Source organism: Perca fluviatilis, chromosome 19 (genome assembly GCF_010015445.1).
Source record: "Perca fluviatilis chromosome 19, GENO_Pfluv_1.0, whole genome shotgun sequence".
NCBI lineage: Eukaryota > Metazoa > Chordata > Actinopteri > Perciformes > Percidae > Perca > Perca fluviatilis.
In genome coordinates, this window is record NC_053130.1 from 23,779,420 (window position 1) to 23,805,313 (window position 25,894).

The 25,894-nt window shown below is 43.3% G+C and overlaps 1 protein-coding gene across 1 annotated transcript; it reads right to left on the minus strand.

The window, feature by feature from the left end:
* Positions 1-1,761: 1,761 nt before the first annotated feature.
* Positions 1,762-25,299, minus strand: LOC120548490 (spectrin beta chain, non-erythrocytic 5). The gene is made up of 25 exons (XM_039784766.1): positions 24,637-25,299; positions 23,909-24,001; positions 22,422-22,565; positions 19,535-19,681; positions 18,797-18,988; positions 17,736-17,819; positions 17,388-17,506; positions 17,180-17,294; positions 17,006-17,083; positions 16,773-16,888; positions 15,188-15,350; positions 11,199-11,344; positions 10,973-11,069; positions 10,370-10,519; positions 9,974-10,123; positions 9,199-9,455; positions 7,929-8,064; positions 7,361-7,555; positions 6,775-6,927; positions 5,586-5,803; positions 5,072-5,255; positions 4,814-4,972; positions 4,076-4,432; positions 3,694-3,813; positions 1,762-1,905 (listed from the first exon to the last, which is right to left on the minus strand). The coding sequence occupies exons 1-25, from the start codon at positions 25,138-25,140 to the stop codon at positions 1,762-1,764; spliced, it is 4,221 nt and encodes a 1,406-aa protein (XP_039640700.1). The 5' UTR covers positions 25,141-25,299.
* Positions 25,300-25,894: the final 595 nt, after the last annotated feature.

Below are 25,894 nucleotides of genomic sequence, written 5' to 3' on the forward strand. Positions count from 1 at the left end.
GACCTCACCTTCGAACAAGCTGAGTGCTCGTCCACCTCCTCCCCCACATGTGCCTCCTCCTCCTCATCCTCTCGGTATTGATAAATATATCTCCGATTGTCCCCCACATCTGGCAGCTTCACTGGATCTGATGCCGTCTCGTTCACTGTCACTGAGGTCTTGCCAGCTGGTTCCCTGTTAGGGAAGGCCGCCCAGGACCTCCTGTCTCCTATGGCCAGTGGAGGGAGCTGACTTTTGGGACTCCGTTGCTTGTCGTAACCCAGCAAGCTCTGAAGGTAGGAGGGCAGTTTAAACTCTGCCACAAGGAGGTTGGGTGCTGAGGCTGTGACCAGGTTCCTGTAGAGCACAGCCGGGGCCTTGGGTGAAGGTGAGCGGGACACGGGCTCTCTGGATTGGTCCGATGGTCCCTGGTTGGGTTGGTACATGATGTCTGAGCAGATGCTCCGTCTGTAGTTGGTCGTCTGGTTCCAGATGTCCTCCAGTTCTTCTTCTTCCTCCTCAAACTGCTGGCGGTCGAGGTGGACGGGGTCCGTTTCTAGCTCTGCTGAGTCTGTCGATTTTACGGGGTTATCCCTCGTTTTAGCGCAGTCTAGACCTCCCACCTCAAGGGACATGAGCCTCCCCACCACGCCTTTGGGCTGCGGGTTATCTGGACATGGAGCATCAGTGCAAAGCTTGATACTGCTGGAGGTGGAGATTCCAGAGTCAACCGAGTCCTGACGAACACTCACACTCACTGTGGACTTCAGATTCACGACCATATGAGAGGAAGCTTGGCTCAGACACTGAGGTCCAGGGCTCTTTTCACGCACACTCTGCGGTCTTGCACTTTTATGGTACTGGTGTCCATTCAGGTCTCGGATAAGCGTATGGACACTAGGGCATTCGTGTTTACATGCAGCTGTATTTTGGGCTTGGTTCATATAAATAGGGAGCTGGGAATGCTGGCTGGTCCCATCCCTTTCAGCTGTACTGGTTTTAACCTCTGATGACATTTTGTCCCACTCCTGCTCTGCATCCTCATGCACACTGAACTGGGCTTCAGACAGGTCGTTACATGGTACAGTCTGATCCTCATCTTCCTCAAGAGGAAGTGGGGGTTGGAAGCTGTTGTCCACCTGAGGCAGATCTTTCGCCACAACTGTCCGTGTTTTAGGGGAAATGATATCTGCTGAACTGTGTGTGACGGCTGCAGTGGGTCGAGTCTGTTTGAAAGAGCTCAGGGCTGTGTGTCTCTGCGAATGGGGATCTGGATCAGTCCCTGCTCCTTTTTTGGACTCCGGAGGGGCGATAGTGATGATGTCCTGAATGCTGGGGATGAGGGTCATGTCCTTAGGTAGATCAAAGCTCAGAACAGAGCCCAACGAGAGGAATCTGCAGTGGCTTCTCGCAGGATTTGTGGCCGGCCCCTCTGATACAGCATATGGAATAATGCTGTACTCTCCTGAACATTCTGTTTCTATGTCCTTCAGCAGGGAATTCTTCATATAGGCCATAGCTTCTACTCCATCCCCACTCTTTGGAGAACTCTTCTTCCTTCTGCCTTCCTTCAGAGGCCATGTATGTGTGTCATACGTGATTGCCTCGCGGTCATAATGAGGCAGCCCTTCTGTTTGCTCCTCCACTCCCATGATTTTCTGGATTGTGTGTTGTGCGCAAATCTTTCTTCCTTGTATTCTCTTCTGGGCTGCCATTTAAGGAGGTGCTGCAAAGATGGAAAAACTCCCGCTCCCAAAAAAAAAAAAAAAAGAAGGTGGAAGGTTACGGTGGCAACATGAAAGGATGAAGACAGAAAGGAGGGGACAGGGAGGCTGCAGAGCAGCTCTTTTGGCGGGGCAGGGTGATACTCTCATACACAGGGGCCACAGCCAAGTTGTTATCCTTGACATGCAAGTAGGTACTTACCTAGAAAAAGAAAAAGGATATTAGTGTGAGCTCTCGTATCATTGAGACTGTAAATGCTTTATCGCAAATGGTTATCCCCAGAGACTCATGCCACTGCAGGCTGGAGCACTGCAGCCCTCTGCGGGAACAAGAGCTGTTTTATGTGTTACAGATGAATGATGACATGAGTGGAGCAAACCTGACTCAGACAATCAGCTACTTTTCCGAGACAAACATCCGCCTCTTTTAATCTCCATCCCAAACATGTGAGAAAACAATGGATCCAGTAATGTACAAGCCTCACACAGCAATGCAAATGTACTAATACACAAAAGACATCAAAATTAGATGAAAGGACAAAAGAACATGGACATGATTGCGATCGCACACTTGCAGCACTTAATCAAAATCATATGTGGCCGCACATGCCGTCATATGCAGCTGTAATGGCTTGACCTTTCAACTCTGTGACTAATCTCTTGTTTCTGTGGAAGCCCCCGGACTATAAATCATGCTGTGCTGTCTGGGGGCCTTTCTTGAAAAGTTCAGCACCAGTTCTTTGTCTAATGACTGTGCCTGTATTGGCGTTTTGGAGTTTCATAGGAAGTGAAGGTGAGGTCACTTATTTTACACAATTGAGGCACAGCCGTGGAGAGCCAAAAAAAGACCAGGTTTTGCATCGGGCTTGTGGTGAAATTACAGAAAGCGAAGAGAGAGCTTCTGTCAACATTCACAGCAGGGAGAAGATTGCGTGTGCTTTTCTTACTCATCACCCTCATTCGGTCTCTGCCATCAGTGCTTTAAATCCAGGCGCAGTGAACAAGTTGAGCTTCAAAGAAAATGTTGGAGCGTAAACATACTGATTCATTGTCTGATTTTCAGTTGGGAATTTACCATTTATCTGAGTTTACACAAGACAAGCTGAAAGGGCAAAATGATACTGACAGATTATTACAGAAGTGGATTACATTCACAATCCAAAATTCACACGTTTATTCTCTGTGCCTTAAGGTTACTTAAATAAATCCTTGTTTTTACATTAGTAATGTATGATGGGTTAAATTATTCACATACTAATTTTAGATAAAATGCCCTAAAATACAATTTGCAATCTAGTTTCTAAAGCCACTTTTATGCAGAAAATGAATCATAAAAAACATTTTACATACAATTTTACCAAAACTTACAAAACTATTTCGGTTGGCAATGCATTCATACTATATATCTGGTATAAATGAATTGTATACATTATAGTAACAAACTGATTACAGTTACATAAAGGCAGTATATCTCTTTCTGAAAACAGAATCGATTTTTGTTCACTAATTGGAGATCATATTTTAACTACACTACAATTCATTACGTTTATATTTTCACTAATGGATTGTAAAAGCAGCACCTCTCTTTTCCCCATCCCATTACAACACAATGTGCTCATTAAAAATAGAATTTATTTGGTTTTGGATTTGCATTTATGACTGCAGTAAAGTAGGAAATAGTGAGTTTTGACAGTAAAATGGTTTGTTATCTTTTCTCACTTTTCTCACATTAACTGTAGATTTTCCAGCCGCAGTGACTTCGGAGATGGTGTGAGTGCAAATATGATAGCACTTTGGCATGACTTGTTTCCTTTCACGCTTGTGCCTGGCTTACAGAGAGGGCAACAGCACGGGGAAGCTGAAGACCGACTGCACCTTGTAACAGGGGTTAGTAGAGCATGCTGCCCCCAGAAGACAACTACACACAGCATGCAGTCGCAGCACACATCGAGACGCAGCATGCCATGCCAGTTCACACTGCGCAATTTACCTCGTTTGCACTCTGACGATAAATCTTTCTCTTTCGCTTTAAACTACCCATAGTATTTTCCAAAAACCCCTGGCAGCGCCTCCAAAAGTTTTTACAGGTAGAAGATTGAGGCACAGTGGGCTGAAGGAGAAAACGGGGAGGGGGGGGAGGAAGACATGAAGGCCAAAGAAGAGGGAGGAATGTACAGTAGCAGAAGGAGGGAGATCCCATGCAGTGTCATTACAGGGTGCTGATGTTACTGCATTGACCTGAGGAACAGCAACAATTATCATTTGCTTCAGTGCTTTTAGCAAGAGAAATTGATGTAGCCATGCCAACAACAGTGGCACCCCATAATGGTGTTTGGTGACTTTTAGTGTGAAGTGATGAGTGTGTTTCTCACCCTGTGGACAGGCTCAGAGGTCTCCTCCACTAACTGGTCCATCCTAGCAGGCAGCTCAAGCACCTGAACCTGGCTGTCCTCGGAGTTACCAAAGCTAAGGATGAGGTTGACCGTGCCCCCTAAAGCAGGGCTGCTGGGCTCTTTGAGAACCACAATGGAGGGTTTGGGAGACTCTGAGGAGGTGGCTTCGCCGCCCCGTGGTCCGATGCTGTTCATGACCTCATACCCATCCTCTAACTGCTTCTCCTCAGACAGGGATGAGGGCTGGCTGTCTCCTGCTGTCTTTAATTTGTCTTCATCGGAGGTGACGACTGGGGGTGGATGGGACTGGTGGGCCTCTACCTCAGGAGCTGAACTCTATGTAGGAAACAATGAACAGATATTCACATTGGTAAAGAAGTACTGAATATGTAACACTCATATTTGTTTTAAGCTTATTTCTAGTTTTTGTGATTCATTATGATAATTTGTTTGATTATGTTTCATTGTTTAATTTTTTTGTGGATGTCAAAATCTTCAGTTCTTTTGTTTTTAAATCAAATAAATCCTCAGAAACGCCTAAAAGAAGGCTCCAATCATCAGCAGTGATGGTCCAGCCGCCTTTGTGTGTGAAATATGACATTGTAAACAAAGAAAAAAGGTAAATTTGATGTTTTTTAAAGGGCATTATTTTTGGGTCCTATTTTTTTTCTAAGTACCCAGTCTGTCCCTACATTAAATGCTTCTCTGCTTATTTACCTCTGTTAATGGAGAGCAGCACATTGTGGCCTCAGAATAAATGTTATCTTGGGAAGGCTCCTGTCTGCTTTTTTTGTGAAGCCATTGTTGTTTCTGAGCCCTCCAGTGCACCGAGATCCACCCAAGCATACTCCTCAGTTCCTCCATGCGCTCTCTTACCTATAAGATATTACTCAGGGTTTGTAAAAGCAGGGAAAAAATAAAAGCAACAATATATTCAAGGATCGCAGTGAGTCATAAGTGTGTAACCCTGCTCACCATCTGCGTGAGGTGGTGTTCTTTGTCTAAAAGGTTCCTCCCCGTGTCCGCCAGCTCATCAAACTCCTCAAACTTTTGCTCAATCTGCACGTCCAGCTCGGCAGCGAGTGGCCTCTGGCCGTCTTTCCCAAGATGCAAGGCAGTATCTGAGAAAATGTATGACCTGGTGTCTTCTGTCCATGAGCTATTAAGAGGGGGGGGGGAGGGAAGGGAGGTGGTGGAGGAGACAAGGAACAGGGCTGTGAGAAAAGCCATACACTTCGAAAAAACATGAGAATGTCCAGACTCTCCCTGATTGGACAGACATTCATCGCCTTGTCACACTCGGCCCAGGAAACGTGGGCTGACCCCCTCAGCACATCTTAAATTATACATTTCACCAGGGACCTGTGCTTGACACCGAGAACATCCTGTTCTGTTCTAAGATATTGTAATGGGCAGATGTTCTCACAAAGAGGATTACGAAACAACGTCTGGCAGAAAGGGGGTCACGACATCCCCAAGCCCTGCTTACATCATGGCGAGGTAGCTCCTGAAGAAGTCCTGGAGCTGCACAAACTCTTGCAGACGTGACTTGTTCTCCGTCACACTCTTCCCCAGCTCTGTCCAGCCCTGCAGCATAGCCTGGATCTTTGTCCTGAGTACGTGCACTCTCTCTGGGCACAGTTCCTCCATGCGAGCAGTCTGGGTCTCTATCTCCTTTACCTCCTCCCTGATGACTTTATAGGCAATCTGTGGAGAATCACAATAAAGATCTATCATCTCCCATCATCTTCCGTATCACTCAAACAGCCTGTACCAATTGTATCTCTGTATGACTATGACCTCATCCCCACAGCTTAATGCATATCATTCAGAGAGACCCATATGGGCTGCATATGGGCTTCCACGCTATGGCAAGCGAGCAATCTTGACCACTTTTTTCTCCTTTTGACGAGGCAGTAATTAATAGCGTTGAGGGTTCTCTGGGAGTAATGCTTCAGAACGTTTCTCAGCTACAGAAAGCCTCAAGAACACTGAGTTGTGGATGCCTGTCTGCTGACGGCACAGTTATTTCAGTTTGGGAGATTAGGTCATTTCTGCTCTTCAATGGTATCAAGTCCAGACAGATGTGTGTGTGTGTGTGTTTGTGTGATAAACATAACACTGCCCAAAAATGACTCACACAGGACTTTACCAACCTCACATCTCCAACCCCGTGACCCCTGGACTCATAGAACAGACCCCACCAGATTCACTCACACACACACACACACACACACACACACACACACACACACACACACACACACACACACACACACACACACACACACACACACACACACACACACACACACACACACACACACGTTGAGCACTAACAGAACAATGACTCACACAAGCATAAACAAATATCCTGTGTGAATAATAAACTTTTGCACGCTCTGTGTGTGTATGTGTGTGATTGCACGGTGCCAGTTTATATAATAAATTAAACAGCACAAAGCGGGGTGGGCTGACCCCTTTCTTAGATTTGAGAAAATCTGGCACAACAGGAAACAGACTGTGGAACAATGTGTTGGAGGCGAGTGCGAGAACGAGAGGGGTTGCTTCCCCTTTCTTATTACACCAAGCCAATAGTCCAAAGTCAATAGGATGGAATACTGGATCGTATTAGCACCAGGGAATCATTTTGAATGTTTACACCGTCCTCCTCTCACCTCCAGGTGGCCCTGCTTCTCCTGCAGAGCCCCTAGGCCGCAGCGGTCTGGCTCACACTGGATGGCCATGTCGGTCTCTTTCTCCAGGATGTCCAGGCCCAGCTCTTTGCTGCAGCACAAGCACTCCTCCACGTGCACCGCCAGGCTGGCGTGCTGGCGGGGCGCAAAGTCATCATGAGTACTCGTAGGATGTCATTAAGTCATTATGCCTCACTGTGTATTATTTGTTTTCCAATGAGAGCCACATTGCAAGTTAGTGTTTCAAATGGTGTCATGGAGTCCCTTCCGGGCGTGTGTGTATGTGCTATTTTGACATGTGTACTGCTTTCGTACCAAGAATAAATTCAAATTAACGCAAAACACTCATGCGAGGGGGAGTGGTGGCTCGTTTGGGGCCTATTAAAGTACATAGCCACAGACAAAAGGCAACCAGATGTGGCTCTGTTGGTTTGTGCAGCTGTTTGTGACTTAAAAAAAATCTTCAGCATCATCTAAGATCATTATAACTTATATATGACAAACATTTCGGCAACCATTGGCTCTAATGGCCTAGAACTGGAACTCCTAGTTCAATAGAACTCCTTACCTTGCTCAGCAGGTCCTGGATGGCCTGGTCGTGGCTCTGCGAACGGCCTCTTTCCCTAACAGTGTCATTTAGCATCTCTACGGCCTCTCGTAGTTCCTCCACAGGGTCCCCCATGCTTCCTATCAGGGGCTCACCACCGCCACTGCTTTGGAGTCCCAGCAATGGAGGAGCTGAGGAAATCTCACTGTGAAGAGGCTGTTGGTTACAGAGAGAGAATGAGTTGTTATCAGACGGGTCCAATATCATTGAAAAGGATCTGTTGCATTTTCATATTTTCTAACAGCTTGTGTGTTTATCTTTTGAAATATTCAATTGCTCCTACCACAAAAAAATATGGGGTGAGGTTGGTGGATTATTTAGGGTGGCGAAAAACGTTCAGCAAAACATTTTGCAACTTTGAGTCACAAATAATATTCCATTTGCCTTCATTGTATTGGGTTAGTCGCAGACATCTTACAGATAAATATCTCAAAACCAAACCATTAGGTTAAGTGAGAATCCTTTTTAGGCATTTTTTATTTGTGGGAAATTACCCATTTTTTTGCACTTTTAGTGCACAATGTCTCACCTGGCCCAGGCTGTACTGACTACCGCCGAGCTCCTGGCTCTCCTCCAGTTCCACGCGCTCCAGGAACTCAGTCAGCATTCTTGTGTCCTGCAGCTCTGAGTTCTGCTGGGTCAGGGCACTTTGGACACGGTGGTACCTGGGACACACACACACACACACACACACACACACACACACACACACACACACACACACACACACACACACACACACAAAAGCAGGAAATGTTTTAATGACCAGCTACACCTTTACTGCAATCCACATCCGCATATACAGTACAAGCCTACATCCTTCTGCAGAACCACATTACAGAGACCGCGAGCAGAATACGCAGTGCTTGTCCCCCATGCTAGAGCCCTGTTTATGTAATCATATATCATCTGTCACATAAACATATCCTGTACTTGAAGGCATGAAGGTACCATGTCCGTGCAGAGTTTATATTCAAGATGGTAAAGGGAGCCCTTTCAAAGGGTATTTTTTCCAGAATAAATGAGCCTGAAGTTGCTTGTACGTAGCGTTAAATAATTACATCATCCCAAGTGTCTTACAGCTGCTTAGTGAGAGCCTCTACCTGCATCAATGGTTCCTCAGACCATCCCTGCCCCATGTAACACCCCTACCCTGGAAACACTTAAACTGAGCCCTTTCCGTTTCTTTATTTTCTTTGGTCAACTTGGTGTTCTTTACAGAGTCTGAACTTGTGTTTATGGACATAGGTACGTCCAGTAAACCAGCCAACATCATACGGTTTTACCGAGAGTCCATGGCAACAACCTGTCTTTCGAGGGCCAACTAAAGAGAGAGGCGTCATCTTGCAAACATGGAGCGGGTGACTTTGACACACACTGACAAGCTGTGGGTGAAGTGCATGTCAGGACTGTGGGGTAGACCTCGCTAAGTGCCGCATGAATCACAAATGAATAAACTCGAGCCTTGCAATGAATGAGCGCATGGAGAGTATTCTTTTGCCAACTTGGAGAGAGCTTATGAGATCTATGGATATATATTTTTGTGGTTTACTGGGGTGAAATTGTTTTAAATAAGAACTGGGGATTTTATGAACACACTCTTCCATGTTGGATTGCAGACATGTCAATCTCAAACCTGTGACCTCTTGGAAACACTGACAAAATTCTTACTTTATTTCCTGACCACAGTGAAGAGCGAAACCACCAGAGTGTGATTGTTGAGATCCATAACATGAGTCTTCTGTGATGACAGACATCAGGGGGTTACCCCTGACCTCTCCCCTCTCTGACAAACTCACTTTCTTTCCACGTCCTCCATGCGGGCTGGCAGGCCTCGTGTGTGTGGGTGACTGTGGCTATGGAGGCGCTCCACCTCCTGTCTCAGAGCACCGAGCTCCAGGCTGCGCGCTGCCATCGCTTTCTCCAGCAGACAGCTCTCCCTCTCAGCCATGCTCATTGTTTCAGGGTCACCAGCGAGAGCAGATTCCTTCATGGAAAGCTCCACGGACTCCAGCCAGGCTTCCAGGCTGCCCAGGGCCTGGAGCACTTTTACAACCTACACAGAAGCAGAGAGGCTAATGATGTCAAGGTTTTGCTGCAGTAATTTGCAAGTGAGTTAGTGCACAGGGAAAACAACAAGAGGTGATGTACTGTACAAAGAAGACAATAACAGCTTTACCTAATGGAAGTAGACCATGCTCTGACCTACATCTTTTGTAATAAAACACGCACGCTTTCCAACTAAGTCATCAATCTGGGGGGATTTGCAGCCTCTTTCCATCCCATAATCGAATTATATGGCAGTGCAATTTATTTCCCTTGGATTACCCTTCATAAATTTTGGGGAATATACCTTGCAGACTCTTCCAATTAAGATGAAAGTCAATGAGCTTCTAACCATGAGTGTATGTGAACAGCCCAGGCTCTGGGCCAGCATAAAGCTTCTCCCAATGGGAGAACTGATCCAGAATCATCCGTCATAACCATAAATTTCCCCCATAATTTCAGAGGTAAGTAAAGGCCTCGGTATGACTCAAGAGGAGTGCCTGTTGTGAGATATTTTATGAATCTTACCCTAAAACCCAGCTCCTCTGAGGCCTTCAGAAACACGGCGTTCCTCTGGTGCCTCCTCCGCAGCTCTTCCCACAGAACTTCCAGCTGGCCGAGGAACTCCTCTATCTTGGCGCAGCCTGGGTGCTGTGCACGGACCAGCCCGCGGCCCTCCTGAGGATGGAGCGTTAAACTGATGAGAGCATGTGATGACAAAGGACTGGGATTTATGTTGCGAAATATAAACCTAATCTAAAGCTTTAGGCAACTGAAGCTGTCTCAGATGAAATGTCAGCTCGTTATTTGGTTAATACACAAACCAGACCGTTAGCTAAATGTGGGGGATATTTTTTTCAAGGCATTCATCCAGTGCTTATGTTTTAAAACAAACTGTGAATATGACAGTGTGCCTTGGCTCACCCGCTTGACCACCTCTATCCTGGCCCTGTTGGTGAGAATTTCTTGTTCCAGAGCGTGCTGACACCTCCTGGCTGCCTCCAGCCCCTCAAAGCTGGCTATTGAACACACCTGTGTGGCCATGGACACATTGTCTTTCAGCCAGGACAATGTCTGAGAGGGAAAGGAGCGCAAACGGGGAAACGGTTAAAGAGATGAACAGTTTAAAAGATGACATTTAGATGCCACAGGAAGCACAGTGACCAGGGTCCAGGTGATTCTTCTCATCCTGCCCTTTATACCTCCCCAGCAGTTGTAAAACAAATCAAGGCAATTACTGGAAATGAGAGAACAGTAGCACACCGGTCTGAACACAGTCACAGTTGAATGCATGACAACTTTGTCTCATTTAAAAATTTAAAAAATTTTTTTTTGTTTTTTAAAAAAAAAAGGTTTTTTTTTTTTTTTTTTTTTTTCTTTTTTTTTTTTTTTTTTTTTTTTTTTTTTTTTTTTTTTTTTTTTTTTTTTTTCCCCAAGATGAACCATTTTCGTTACAACACGGTACACAGACAGTTGATTTCTGGTGTAAAGGGGAAATGCAGGTGTGCCATGCAGGCGTCAAGTCACCTTGTCAGCAGACACGGTGAACTTCTGGAGCTGTGTGTGAAGCTGTGGGTGGCCTCGCGGGGCCGTAGCAAGCTTGGGCTCTGCTCTGGGCTTCCTGCTGCAAAGAAAACACAGACATGTGACTCCAATTATGACTTCCATAAAGAGCTCTCATTACGTAAGTCACAGAGAAAGAGACAGAGAGAGAGAGAGAGAGAGAGAGAGAGAAGCCAGGCCGAAATGTCACCTTTCTCCCTTCAATTGATGTCTGACGATGACATCATTTGCACAGGCAGGGCCGTCTCCTGTGGGTGAAGAGGTGTGGTTCACTGATGGCTGCTCCTGGCTTTGGTTGCTCGGTGTTTTCCTACCAATCCCACACTCAACAGTACTCTGTGGACAAAAAGGTGAAAAGTCTCTGTAGGAAAAAACTAAAAGATCAGCAACACGACACGCAAGTAATGTTTGGCTTTTTCTGTCGGCCATCCATTCGAATAAATGTTGACTGGATGCATAAACATCTCAAATGGAGGATTTTATACAGTGACAAGACAATGAGGGCGTTGCAGTAGCTCACTGCTAATGTGAACGTTACAATGTGGCTGGAGGCTGGACAACATGGACAGCTGCCCAAGTAAAGAAAAGCCTCTCCTGTAAATGACACAAAGCATACTCTCTTACAAAGGTGGGCTCTTCTCGGTGAAATAACCCAGACCAGACCAAAGATACGAGCTATTTCTGTTTGACAGCCTCAAAGTTTGTAATGAAAATACTAAAGATGGCAGCAAAAGTTTAAATATATTATAATTTCTTTATGAATGAACACATTACGTCTAACAAGGTTTCCAACATGTGCTATACCACTTTAATGACTAAAAAGAACCATTGCAGTTGGAAACATGACCCTTTTCTTAAAATCCCCTATCCCCAACTCTCATTAAATAGCAGCAGGGTTTTTTTCAGCCTTAGATACAGATTTTCATGGCCAACCACTCCGACTCTGTTTAGAACTATGCAGTGGAGTTTTTAGAAAGGTCAATGCCAGAGCTATAGACATCGTCTATGTGCAGAATTATATTAAAGACGTCAACAACCACTAAGCCTCTTTTACAACCATCTGAGTGCTTTAAAGGTTGGCCAAAGGACTCTGCAGCAGGGTTTCCAATGAAAGCTACATGTAACCGGACCATTACAGAGCACACAGTGGGATATCCTGATGGTTGGTCTGGTTACCAACTACAGTCCCCTGCAAACATCTCAAACATTGTACTGCAACAGGATCCAACAGAACCAGTGCAAGAATGGATGCACAATAATTACTTCTAGTTATAATAGTATAATAGTTTATTTATTCAAAAGGTTTTTTTTGTTTTGTTTTTATTGTTTTTTTGAGTATGTACTTATGTTGTTTCTAACTGTGTGTGATTTAAAACTGTAACGTACCAACCAATGTTAAAAAAAAAAAAAAACTTATATAATTAAGGTTTTACTTGCTTTGCTGACCAAAACTGGCAGGCATAAATATAAAACAATTAAATTAACTGTGAATTTAGTAAAACATTCTCTTAGGTTGACATTTTTCTAACTGTATGAATAATGCAGACCATGCTGTGTTAACTGTTCTATATAACATAATGTCTTTTACATATGCCAGTAAAAACAGCGCTGACACAAGCAAGGTCTCTGCAACAATCAGCAAGGCAAATATGCATCTGAGAAAGGCTTTCCCGTTAAAGAAAAAATTAGAAAGGCTGAATTTACACGACGGCCAAAAAGAACAAAACTGCCATTAATAATAGTGTTTTATGGAGAAGCTTTAATTTAACCAAGTTATTTTCTGACTGGGCTTATAGAAGAAGTGAGTCAGAGATCTGGATAAAAGTGTCGCCTCCAAAATTATGCGAGAGATGCCGTAAATTAAAGGGGGTCTAACATAATTTACTACTATGCCAGTCATTTTATACACATTATCGGCCCATTTCTGTGCTAAAGCTGCAGAACTAACAAACTTCTGCGATTCATTTGACAGGGTTGATAACCATCAATGACGTCTCCTCCCCAGATATTTGCTTCTGTCCTTCATCTTTCACAGTGGCTTCCACTGTAAACAACTCCTGCATTGCACTTAACATGCCATCCGGCCATATGAAAAATAATTATGTCAGCCACAGCACAAAATAGCCCTTTAATGATTCGCTATGTCATATTCAATGGTATTCTGTGTTTTTAGGCGTCATTCAATCCTCTCCTATTTCAGCATACTTCTCCCTATCTTGGTACTGTTGATTCTTATCTGTTTTCTATGGATCTCCTCTTCACCCACGTGTCTTTTTGCAATGTGCTATGAAGTGATGTCAGCCAAGAACTATCACTTAGCACCAAGCCCATCTGGTCTGCAGCCCCAGCATCTGGCTACAATTAGCCAGAGAAACAGACGATAGCCATGTTTACCCTCCAGCGACAAGAGGCCATACTACTGCTGACACAGACATGGACATTTTCGATAATGCATGTACCCCGTATACATACAGACACTAAAACCTTTACAGGTACCTTTAATCGACTGAGTCAAATTGCACCAGAGAGGGAGAGACTACAAGAAAGAAAGTGTGTTCGTAAGCATGTTTGCGGATACACTGAAAGTGCAGTCTACCAGCATATATGCAAATACCTAGAGTCAGTATCAGCCCAAAGAACTGTGCAGCTGCATCTTGTACCCTTAAAAATACTGTAATCAACTCAGCACACCCGGGGAAAGTTAAAGCGCTGCGAAAGTATGTGACAAATTACTTTTACTGTTCAACTGGTGGTTGTGCCTGGCGCTGAGTTTGGCCTTTGGGCTCCAGGGCTTTGTTTAGAGTGTCTTATTAGTCCTTCCAAAAGAGTAACAAGTGGGTCTCCCACAGACAGCACACCTAGGTAACTCCCAGCTCCCAGTGCAATAAAGGCAACTGACTGCGGTGAAAGGGCTTGGGACGGCCATGCCAACGAGCTCAGCACCTGTTGAGAGAAACAACTGAGCCTAGCTTGCTGGCCTGATGGGTTCCTGCCACAGGTGGCGAGGCCACAGGGCCAGTTAGAGCCTAAAAACATCAGCAGGGGAATAAACTGAACCAGAAACACAAGGAGAATGGAAAGAGTGAACTTTTCTCTCCTTGAGCATTTGGGCACTTTCAACGAGGCCAGAGGCTCAGCAGGGACTTCACAAGGGCTCAGGGTCAACAACAGGAGAGGAGCGTTGCATTATGGGATACCTCTTTGCTGGACACAAATAGACACTGGGCATTCGCTTACAGATTGTAAAGAGATTTAATGTGCTAATTTAAAAGACTAAATATACACATAATTACTGGTTTTTAACATACCACACACTTAAGTTTCTGGATACCTCCTCTTCTAAAAGACGCTTATAGTATTTCCTTGTAGTTTTATGGGCAGTGGGATCACTATAGGAGCGCCCACGTGTCCAATAGAGTGCTGGTCGGCCTCCAACATGAGGAATGTCATGTCTGAGGAATCCACATGCTCTGCAGATTATTCACTCACCCTAGACTGACCCACAGGCCATCTATTAATATAGTATCAATCCAATGACTTTTGTCAGAGCAGTTAAAAGCCAAAATACTATTTTACCATAAAGGAGGGGCTTATTTGCTCTGGCCTACCGTTCAGCCATGTTGTACAGTCACGGCTTGACATTTTTCATGGAAACTTAAGGAATTCTTGCTCCAGCATAAATAACACCTCTAAAAGCTCTTCCTGTCACTCCTACAGGGCAATGTTCATAACATTTTCAGACTGAAGTCCTTCAAGAGATTGAGAAGACTGAATGGTTATATATTGCTCTATTCTCTACAGGGTCTTTGGGTTTTAGAGCCAAGCTGGTATTCATTCCAACCATCTTATCAAGGGCTTCCTCACAACTCGTACACCAGATGATGTAATTAAGTGCAACTAACGATCTGGATGGAAAACCAGCAGGGTGTTGGGTGCCAAGACTAGAAGCCACTGCTCTACAGCACATCTGACAGACTCCAAAAACACTGTTATTTAGGAAAAAAAACTGCTTCAATTGTAAATCAGGCATTTTCCAAACCAAAGGACAAAGTGCGTCACTTTCTGCAGCCACAGATGTCGTACTGTAGGACTGGAAGAGGCTGATGATGCTGTTCTCTCCCAGTCGAGAGCCACACTGTGGCTTCACCAGTAATAGATTGAAACACAGAGTTTACTTACCACGCAGCCTTTTAGACGATTCTGCTCCTCCTTCACCTCCTTTCCCATGATTCTTTGCATCTCCGTTCCCACATTGCACTGGGGTTCTCGGGCTGGTGTCAGGGGGTCAGCATCTTCCCTGGTGAAAGCTGGGCCAGTGGGAGAGAGTGTGGTCCGGTCACTCCTGCAGGAGGAGCAGAGCGGGAGGTTACTGTGGTGCTGACAGCAAAGCTCCAGAGCCCTGCGATGAACTCCAAATATGGCTGTGAAGATTTCTACCAGTGTTTGTGTTTTTTGGTTTAAATAGCCATGAAACACAGCTGATAAGACAGACGAGATGATGTAATATTTGGATCTAAAGATAGCCTGCTGACATGAGAGGCTCTCGGCCTGAGAAATATTTGGAAAGCAGAAGATGTTGGAGATGGATGTCAGAACTATGGACTTGAGTTACTCCTGACTGTATTTATTAATATGAAAATGAAAAATATTGCACAGCTAGAGTATAAGGATTGCAATGTTATCCATTGGCCAGTCCAACACTTTGATGCAGTACAAGATAACCAGAAAAATACTGGCCAGACTGAAATTAAATTGTGCATGAATAGTCATGGTCCCCAGAGGATGGATCCTAGTAAGTTTAATAATAATAGTTTAAAAAAAAAACTTCAGTTATACGGTACATTTCAGAACAAAGTTTTGGAGTTTGATGAGCCCCTGGCATTTTCTCTAACACCACTATCACCTCACAGTTCCCAGGTTTTCACAAGAAACATCAGAGAAATCTAAAATGTATAGATTCGCTACCCATAACATGATCTTTTATATTTTGGACATTATTCCAAAGAATGCCATATGTTTTACTATGCATGCTGAAAGGCTGCAACCGATAATTATAATAATTCAGTATGGACCACAGTGCACGATCAGTATCTCATTTCTTGTAGCTTGGTTCCCATTTTACCACAGCATTCAAATGTGTACTCATTAAGTAGATATTGGTTCTGATGTAAAAGGCTGGACTCTTAACGAAGGCTATTAAAGTAACAATAAATGTGTTTTACAAATGCAATAAAAATTACAAAATATGCTTGTAAACATGTAATATCTTACATTTAGCAGACTATTCGAGGTGACGGCAGGATTTTAATCGTGAGAAGAGAACAAACCGTGTTGCCAACTCGTCTCAGTAAGCCAAGACATTATTCACCTAGTACAGTAATCAAACACATGGTCAAATTCCAAAGCAGTGCAGAAAACTGATTATTATAAACTAAACCAGTGGGTGGTGGTGAGTGATGCTCTGTGTGGTAGTTGGTCTCCAGACCTCCAGACAGACCAGCCCTTCACTTTGCTTATAATTTTTCACTGATTCAAACCCAAATTCAACAAGGCTAATCAAGAGAGAAATCTTTATACAGATGGAAAACGTCTTCTCGGTTTTGTCAGTGCAGACTTTTAATGTAGGGTACCAACAGAGTAATAACTTTTTTTTTTTAGTTCCAGCTCAGTGGAAATCCGTGGAGGACCAATTACTGGGTGAAATGGCGCATGTACTCACAGGGCCACCAAAGTTGTCGGCGAAATCCTTGGCCCGCTGTCTTACCTGAAAACTTTCTGAAGAAGCGCCCAGCAGTCCTTCACCTCGCTCTGCTTCTGTGTGACGCCGGCCGCCAGGGCAGGATGGAGATTAGACACCTGGGACAGGCTCACATCTAGCATCTACCACACACAGGCCTGTAGGTTAGGTAGAGAAGGCTTCTGCAGCACACTTTCAGGAGCTGGTCACGCAGTGCTGCTTTAAGTGAAAAAAAACAACAAAAAAAACACGTTTCCTACCATGATTTGACTGGCGATGTCGCGTATTTCTCTATCTCCGAAGCTGTCCAGCTCTTTGGCTGCGGATATGCTTTTCCTCTGAGAAGAGAAGATGTTTATCAGTAAATGTGAGCGAAATGTGAATCTTTGATCTAAACGGAAAAAAGAAACAATTAGGCCGCCAGGGATATGTACCATGTTATTAATAGCAAACAACGTATTATCGGCCTGTTGGTAGAATGAGGAAACCTCCAGTGCCAGCTGAAGATTTTCATGGTAGTTTTTCAGATGAGACTGGACCTTCAGCCACCTACACAGAGAAGATAACACACAAATCAGTCCTCTCTCTAGATTGATGAGGTTTCATGCAGCATACCAGTTCAACGTAAGGGACAAAGTTTACATTTTATTTATGTGTTTCCTCTTGCTGGAGATGTTTTTGCCATCTGTCTTCCCTTGTTTCTCCAGTTTTAGTGCCAAGTGGTTGATCTCCTCGTGGAGGTTTCTGTATAGCTGCTCATCCTGCAGGGGAACAGGGGAACACAATCCAACTATGACCTCAGCTGTCTTTACCCAGGGAGAAAAATTATAGTCGGCCATAGATAAATGACTGGGAAACCTCTACAGAATTGTATTATAAACTATTAACATATGGGAATGTGTATATATTTACCTCAAGAATGGGTTTTTTTTTAATCAATGTTCTGGTAATTATTAATAGCTCTTTTGCTTGTTCCTTTACAATGCTCACCTGTTTCAGATCTAAAATTCTCCTGGTCAGCTGCATTTTGTCAACATTCCCCCCTAGGACATTCACCAGAGACTGCTCCTCTTCCTGCTGGCACACATAAAAGTCAGTGTTTATAGCCCCCATTTGTTAGGAACCCAACCATTATTTCTTTTTTCAGAGGCACCGGGATTAAACCACATTACTCCTGCTACCAAGGAAGATGCTGAACAGAAATAGCCTTCAGCATTAGGTGAAAACTTGATACTAATGCACAGAAGGGATGGATGAGTGGAACTAAATGGAGAATACCATCTCCTCTGGGGAAGGATGTTTTATAAACTTCATAAGCAACTTCCTCCATTACATTCCCACAGGTTCATTATCAATCATCAGTTCCCTTGTGCCAGACATGGACATGAACAGAAAGATAAACATAGGCCTAAAACGCAGATTGCTTTTTGATAATGCCAGGCAGATGTTTTACACTGGTGAATATACACAAACAAGGATACTGAGCTAATTTCCTGTATTAGCAAGAGCTGGTTTTTTGTGCCAATTATCTTGACAACTGTTGATCAGAGCTGTCTGTCTACTCATATTTGCCTCTGGGCAGACTGTTTTTTGGTTTTAATTGTTAGAGTCGGAGAGCTTGATGGCTTTTCTGTTGAGATGAATGGAAAAAGGAGGGGGAGACATTTGGGAGATGATGTGAACAGGATCAAAATTATGAAAAAGGCTCAGGGGGGAAATGTTTGGAAAATTTAAATAAAAGGTGCATAAAAAAATAAGAGTACTAATTTCACATTTCACCCTGTTTCACATCAGTGTTACATTTGAAAACGAGAACATGAACGTGAGTGAATCAATAGAAAATGCTAGCATCATGCAGTCAGCAATAAATTAAAATCCCAAACTGCACAAATTGCTGAAAAACAACAAATATCATTAAAAAGTGCTACGCTTTTACGCAATAGTTCAATACAATTGGCTCTGAAAAGCATGACAAAAGGAGTCAAAAAAGCCCCCCCTCTGCAATTAAATCGCTCCTACACAACAGAAACAGATTTTTTATTTTTTTGTACCTTCTCTTTAATCCAGGCCTCCAGCTTGTCCACTTTTTTGTTGAACTCCTGCAGGTTCTTGGCTCCACCCAGGGCCCTCGTCTGATTTGCAGCTGTCTGTTTCAGGGTCTGCCACTGGTCCCTGAGCTGGCTGAGCTGCTTCTTCACCAGATCAGAGGTGGGGTTCAGCTTGCAGATCAACTGCTCACCCATCTTTTCAAACAGAAAGTTATTGTTCACTTTAGGCGTAGTGCAGGAGGAGCCGCCAAACTAACATAGAACAGTGGCTGAGTACATTTGACACCTCAAGTTTGTCAGAGTCATTGCTCATGGGCCAGACGGCTTCACAGATGTTGGACAACTGCCATTTATTTCTTGGATATACCCTTGAAAATTCTCCTGGTTCAGTCAATGCCCTTCCTGAGCCGTCTGCGTGTCAGGGGAGGTTAATTATCAGCACTGTAGCATTTCCAAACATGTTCTCCTGAGGGACAATGTATAAACTGGCTTGACATAGCCGTCTGGAACACTGAGGGTCTGCTTTTCTCTCTGGCCGACTGGAAACGCCTACGAGCCCATTATGTTATGTGTTATGTGATCTGACAGACTCTTTTAGCACCAAAGGCAATGATTAATGTTTGCATTCATATCCTCATTACCCGTTGAAAAGTTAAAATAAACATTTCATTTTGGATGTGGGTTGCTGTGATGTGCTTGCACTGGTAATATTTCAGCTAGAGTGTTGAATCATTATGTTACCTGGTTGAGTTGAATTAGGGTGTTCTCAAAATCTTTGAGGTCTCTCTGAAGTGTCTGCGAGGCCTCCTCCCAGTCCTGCAGGGGGCAGCGCTGAATATTACATCCATCCTTCAGGTCCTGCAGCTTGCCTTTGATCCACGCCTCTGCCTACATCACAGACAGACATACAGGCAAAAATGTTTAGGATATGCTTCGCACTCTGCACATCATAGGCAACCACTCATGTCTGTTTATTGACCAGATTCAGCTGTTCGATGATGTTGCTCATTTTCTTCATTTTAGAGTAAAATCTGAGAATGTATTAGCTTCAGATGTAATATAACATGGCTGAGGTTGGCTAAGGAAGCATTAATTATGTACGGTATGTATAAACACCATATTTGTAGATACATTCGTATGGCTCGATATTTAACATAGAAACATGACAAAATGACTATCAGATTTCCTTAGCAGTGTTTTCAATGGAATTTATATTTAGAACTTTCACACCTGAGGCTCATCTACAGCCTATTGGTTTTGAGATATTTGCTGTGTGACAGTACACTCAACAAAGCGGTAGACCCATTGGTAAATAGTCTTATTTCTGCTTATCAGGAGAGCAAACAGGCCTCATTTTCTTCCCTGACATAGAGGAATACGGAACCTCAGCACATCAAGAACAGCTCTTTGTTCTCCGGTGTCATGTTATGCAGAGCAGACGTTTCTTTTGGCGAGTGCCTGGGCTCCATTGCATCAGGCTTTGTCAAGCAAAGCTGCCTTTTCTGGCAACATTTGTATGGAGTGAAAAACAGCAAACCAGGTGGCCAAAGTCAGAAAGTGTTGGAAAGTACATGTTTGTTTTTGCAAAGAACCCAGTGTGGAAGTGAGTGACCCACCCAAGTCACAATAATTGAATTGATGAATAAATCAACTCCAGTCCTTCCGCTTCTAAGATCTTAAATCAGTCATACGATTGATAAAATTAGCACAGCTACACAAAAAATGAACACAGCTACTAGTGTTGCTATTGTGTAGAATGCCAGTTTAGCAGTTACAGTTAAGCACACAAAGTGGGTCATTATAACATAAAATTAAGGAATTATTTCTAAAGGAATTCAGTACAACTGAGAATGAATATTGCAGTAACACCCTCTTTTAGATCAATAAAACATCAAGACCCCACATGACACGGCCTCTAAACAACTCTTTGCTCGATATTAAAATGTGATGTCATTAACTTTGCGAGCCCCCTGGTGCAGCGGAGGTATTTCTGTGTTGAACAGAAGGAAAAGAGCTTGACAAAACAGGCCCCTATCTCCTCACACTGGCTCCCAAGGCATTATAATGACCTCATACAGGAAGTCTATGATTCTCTTGTTTTTTCCTGTTCGCTCTCCACAACAATAGCCGGTTTTATCAAAATTTACAGTAAGGCCTTAGTCAAGCCACAGAGAATAGACAGCTAATGCACGCAGTTCAGATTGTATTTTTTTGATGAAAAATCTTTGGCCACACAGGAAAACATCACTGCAGTCAACAAATACCAGATTTTAAAACAAACTCCATGTTTGGTGATCATAATCTGTAAGCAGAAATCAGGCTGCTTTTCATTTCCACAAGCCTCAAAGAATCCAATTTGAGCCTTTTTAACAAGTGGAAAACAAGTGTGCACATCTTTAAATTTTATAAAACGTTTACCAACAAGCCACATTTTTGTTTCTTGTAGTAATGCACCTTGGCCCTGAAAAGACTGTGGGAGTGGAAGTTTCTGGACTTTCTCTATGGTGAAAATGAGACGGTGAAAGGCAAGCCTTTCTGCAGTGCGGCCTCTGAGACAAATGGCCCTCAGCAAAGCTGTGCTTCTCCATGTGGTGACCTGCTTTGCTCTCCTAGCTTGAAACATTAGGGACCTTTAAAAGACTCTCCCTGGAAAACTCACTTCCACTTCCACAGCGATGTAACACTGAAATAACACATTTTCATCAGCGATAGCAGTCAACCACATCCCTGTAAAACAAGCAGGTCCCCAGGTACCAAAAGCTCTGGTTATTTAAAGTACATTCTCAAATAAAGTGAAAATACAAAAGGCTGTTTCCTCCAAAAGCAACAGAAATGCATGCTCCACTTAAGAGCAAAGGGGCTACTAAGGTTTTTAACATTAATGACGTACTACGGAGCTGTTTTCAACGCATACATACATCATATGTCTCCTTCAGCTGACACATCCAAAATGAATTTCTTATTATTGGAAGTAAACAGCCTATCACTTGGATGGTTGATGGCCAACTGCCGGACAAAATGTCCCTCAGCCGAACTCGCAGAAAAATGTCCTTGTACACTGGGATGGACGGAGCATTGAGATAACACAACCAGTTGTGCAGCTTGGCTGAGTCTCTCTGGGCCATAGGCGTGAAGAGATGGAGCCAAACAATGATCTCATCCCTAAATAATTGCTTCACTTGTGGCGGTTTCCCCTCCCTCTCTTCCCTCAGCCGAACACAGCTCATACAGTTCTCGGGACAAAATAAGAACCAGTACATATTTTGTTCTCCTCGGAGGGTCATGCGACTGGCAGCTTCCACTCTGATTTCATCTCAACAGTGTAACTGGTTGCTTTTGAGAGGAAAACCCTCTCCAGCTTCTTTCCTTTAAACATGTTTACATCAGAGGAGATGAGCGATAAGTTGATTGCTGTAGTCTAATTTAAAAAATGTATTTATAAAATGATTTAAAATATCTCCATCTGCATATTTTGGAAAAGTGGAGTGGAAAAAGCACACCCTCCTCAAAAATTTTAATAGCTTCCAATTAATTATATGTGGGAACACAAAAAAGCAGTAGGAAAGTGCAGCTTTTCATGAGCAGAAGTTCAAATAAACACCCTGACTGAATGCATGCTACATTTTACCTGCAATACTTCCTTGTTGAAGAGCGAGTTGCGCTGAGTGAAGCAGTCACACTGGGACGTAACAGCTGCCGACGCTTCATTCTGTGTGTGTGGATGGCTTTCTTTCCTCTGAGGCTCTTTCTTTAGCGTTTCAGGCGCTGAAATCTGCGTGAGGACACGACACAGACAACAAAGTGTTAAAGACATGATGGCAATTTGACTGCAACATGAATTAGATCACACCTGAACACCAGATGAAGCTAGCCTCTGATAGAACCTATAGGAATGATGTACAGCTCTCAGTGAGGGCATTTATGTGTCCATTCATGTTGATAACACCTTTTTTTTGTACTATCCACAGACAATATAAACTTGTGTGACCCAAGTTCCCGCTTAACAAAAACCTACTGTCAGCACTATGTGAAATTAAATGAAACGCTGCTGGCACAACTTTCCTAATTGAGCCTTTCTGCTGCTCTCCAATCAGGAAACATCTGAAGGAAGCAGGAACGGACAGATCCTTGGATGTCTGACGTGTTTTACTGTCAGCCTAACATGTAAACATATCACCTTTAAATAGTAGATCATGTTCACTCTTTCATACCTGAACAGGTAAAGGCACCACATCCTTCTCACGTGAAATGATAACCATTTTTTGGGGCATTTTCATGAATAATATATGAGAGGAGGAAAAGCAAAGTATTGTTGTGGTTGTGGTATGAGAGGTGATGCAGATGAGGACTGTAGTTTTTTGTTCTATATGGGGAAATGAGGCCATTGCTGTGTCAGTGTGTTATTATAAGCAGCCTCCATGAGCAGCAAGCCTTTTCTTTTGTTAACATCTTCCCTGACCTCATGTTTTCCAGTGAGCCCTGCCCCTGCAGGGTCTGTTGTAACAGAGCACTTCATCCACAACATAGCCTACACTGATGACTTCAACAAGAAACAGGCCAAATCCAACAGCCCATTGACTTTAAACAATATCCTACAATGTACACATACTGTGTTTCTTCTGTAGACTGTTTCTTTAATAAATTACAGTTAAACAAGAGGACACAACAGGCTATTTGTATGGCGTTCAAAGACACGTTGCTGCCAAAACTTAACTGGTTTTCCACCTCTGTGTAACTTTGCTCCAAATGTATAATATAATAAACTTTTTAAGTTTGGCGAACACAGCACATGATGACTTCACAAGAGATCCATCAACTCCACTGGTGCCTATAAATACCTCACTGTCTCACAGCAAAACAAATAAAGTTGGGACAAATACAAACACAAAATACACTATATATATATATATATATATATATATATATATATATATATATATATATATATATATATATATATTAATATATTACTGTATATTACTATATTACTGATATATATATATTACTGATATATATATTACTGAGATAAAAACAGTAACGTTTTTTTTCTTAAGCTAGCTATTGGTTCTTTTTAATGTAACGTTAGCAGTTAGCTAGCTAACGTTAGCATCTTACCTGTTGGACGGATTTCTCTAAAACGTTCAGTTTTAGCCTGGTTTGTGCCTGCGTGGCCTGAAGTTCGTCACTGCTGTCTCTTCTGAGTAAAACCTAAAATATTAAGAGAAAATAAGCAGCCGATAGTGCTGAAAATAAGCCGTAAACAACAAGCTGGGCAAGACGACGGAAATTGTGGCAGGTAAAAAAAAAAAAACAATTTCAGACAACATTTACACTTGTTGGTTAAAACCAATGGTTAAAACCAAATATATCGATACATTTCCGGTAACCACTTCAATATTTTACATTTGCATTTATCAAAAAAAAAAATCCTAATTTAAAGATATTCTTTCTCAAAAATTACTAATTAACACAAAGTGAAACACCATGTGGATACTGGTAAATATTAGCAAATAATTGAAAACATTGTACAAAATGTCTATTTTCCGTGCTGAGTTTAGCTAGTCTTTATAATGGTAATATCTATAGATACCAGTATTTTTGTTAGTATGTTGTTTGTAACAGTTAAAACTAAATGATTTATCACATAGCCTACACTTTGTAACCAAAACAACCTTTTATACATATCTTTAAAAATAGACTATGTAATAACTACCTATATTTTTTCTTTATTGAGTAAAATTGCCTTTTAATTATACTGCAATATTGAAACAAATCCCACCTCTGTGTGATTATTTCCTTGGTTATTATGTGGCATATTTGCAGTAGTAAAGTGTGTCCTGTACCTTGAAGTGAGAACTGGACTTATTCTCACAGCTCACACCCACAATCCTGGGCAGATGTGGATCGGCTGATGTGCTGGTGACGTTGTTGTTGTTATTGTTGTTTTCAGATGTGGACCCTGTGATTGAGAGCTGTGCTGGTCCCACTGACACCTTGTTCTCTGATCTGCCTTTATTCCCAGAGATTGTGATCTTCTTGATTGACCTGGAGACAGCAGAGGCAGAGGCGATGTTCTGGTTCAGGTGGTCCTCAGCTGCCATGTCCTCCCGGTTGTGCTTCACCGGGGCTACCTGCTTGACGGTGGGCGAGACGAGACAGGGACTGTGTGTGCAGACCTGGGATCGACTGAGGTAGAGAGAGTTCAGGTTGTGCTGCAGAGTGCAGTTATCCAGACTCTGGCTCTGCAGATAACTCTGTGTAAACTCCTGGCATTTTGGCACAGCCGGGGCCGACAGCCTCGTCCCAATGGTAAAAGGCTGGACCTTCCTCACAATGCTCTCAGACATTGCCAGTGTCCAGATAAAAAAACAAAATATGCTAAAGTCCAAATGGGCATTAAAAAAAGTCTCTCACATCCCTTTGTACACTCTTCTCACTCACCAGTTCTGTTTGCCCAGTCTCTGTTAAGCAAGCAAGTGGAGTGTTGAACAGAAAGTGGAGGGAGAGCTCAGTTCTCCACCTTCTTGTGCATATTGAGAATGCACAGCACACAGCCCAGGACGGCTTCCTTGGACTCCTGGGATCGAATGCGGTCCCAGACGTGGCGCAGCGCTGTGCCAAGGTGGGCAGCGCCTGTAGAGAGGCTTCTCCTGAGGAACTGTGCCACTGAGCCTGCCAGTCTGCTACTGAGGAGCCTGATAACCAGGGACCGCAACAAGATGAAAACTGCTGGCATGCTGCCTTACTGTGCTGTGCAAAAAAGAAAAAAAAAAGGTCAAAAAAAGGAGGGGGAAAGAGGAGGGTTGGTTAAGAGAGGGAATGAAGTCACCACCTCTCCACACATACAAACTCTCTCTCTCTCTTTCTCTCTGTCAGGAGCGACAGAGTGGAGAGGGGGCTGTAAAGCCTGGCTGTCAAAACTTCCCCTCTGAACCCGAACAGAAAATCTGTCCAGATAAGAGGCGAGTAATGGAGTCAGAGGGAGAGACCTCTGTCAGACCTCTTCAATCACAGCTTATCCTCTATGAGGTAATATCCTCAGCTGAAACAAACTCGCACCTACCCACACTGCCTCTGCCTTACCTCCACCGTCAAGTGCAA

What these genes read in the sequence shown, in the direction of transcription:
- LOC120548490 (XM_039784766.1), bottom strand. Translation starts at nt 25,140, where the DNA reads ATGTCTGAGAGCATTGTGAGGAAGGTCCAGCCTTTTACCATTGGGACG. An exon ending in ACATCGCCAGTCAAATCATG is followed by an intron (nt 16,889 to 17,005) that starts GTAGGAAACGTG and finishes TGTGTGTGGTAG; the next exon opens with ATGCTAGATGTGAGCCTGTC. An exon ending in CATCAATTGAAGGGAGAAAG is followed by an intron (nt 11,070 to 11,198) that starts GTGACATTTCGG and finishes TTTTCTTTGCAG; the next exon opens with CAGGAAGCCCAGAGCAGAGC.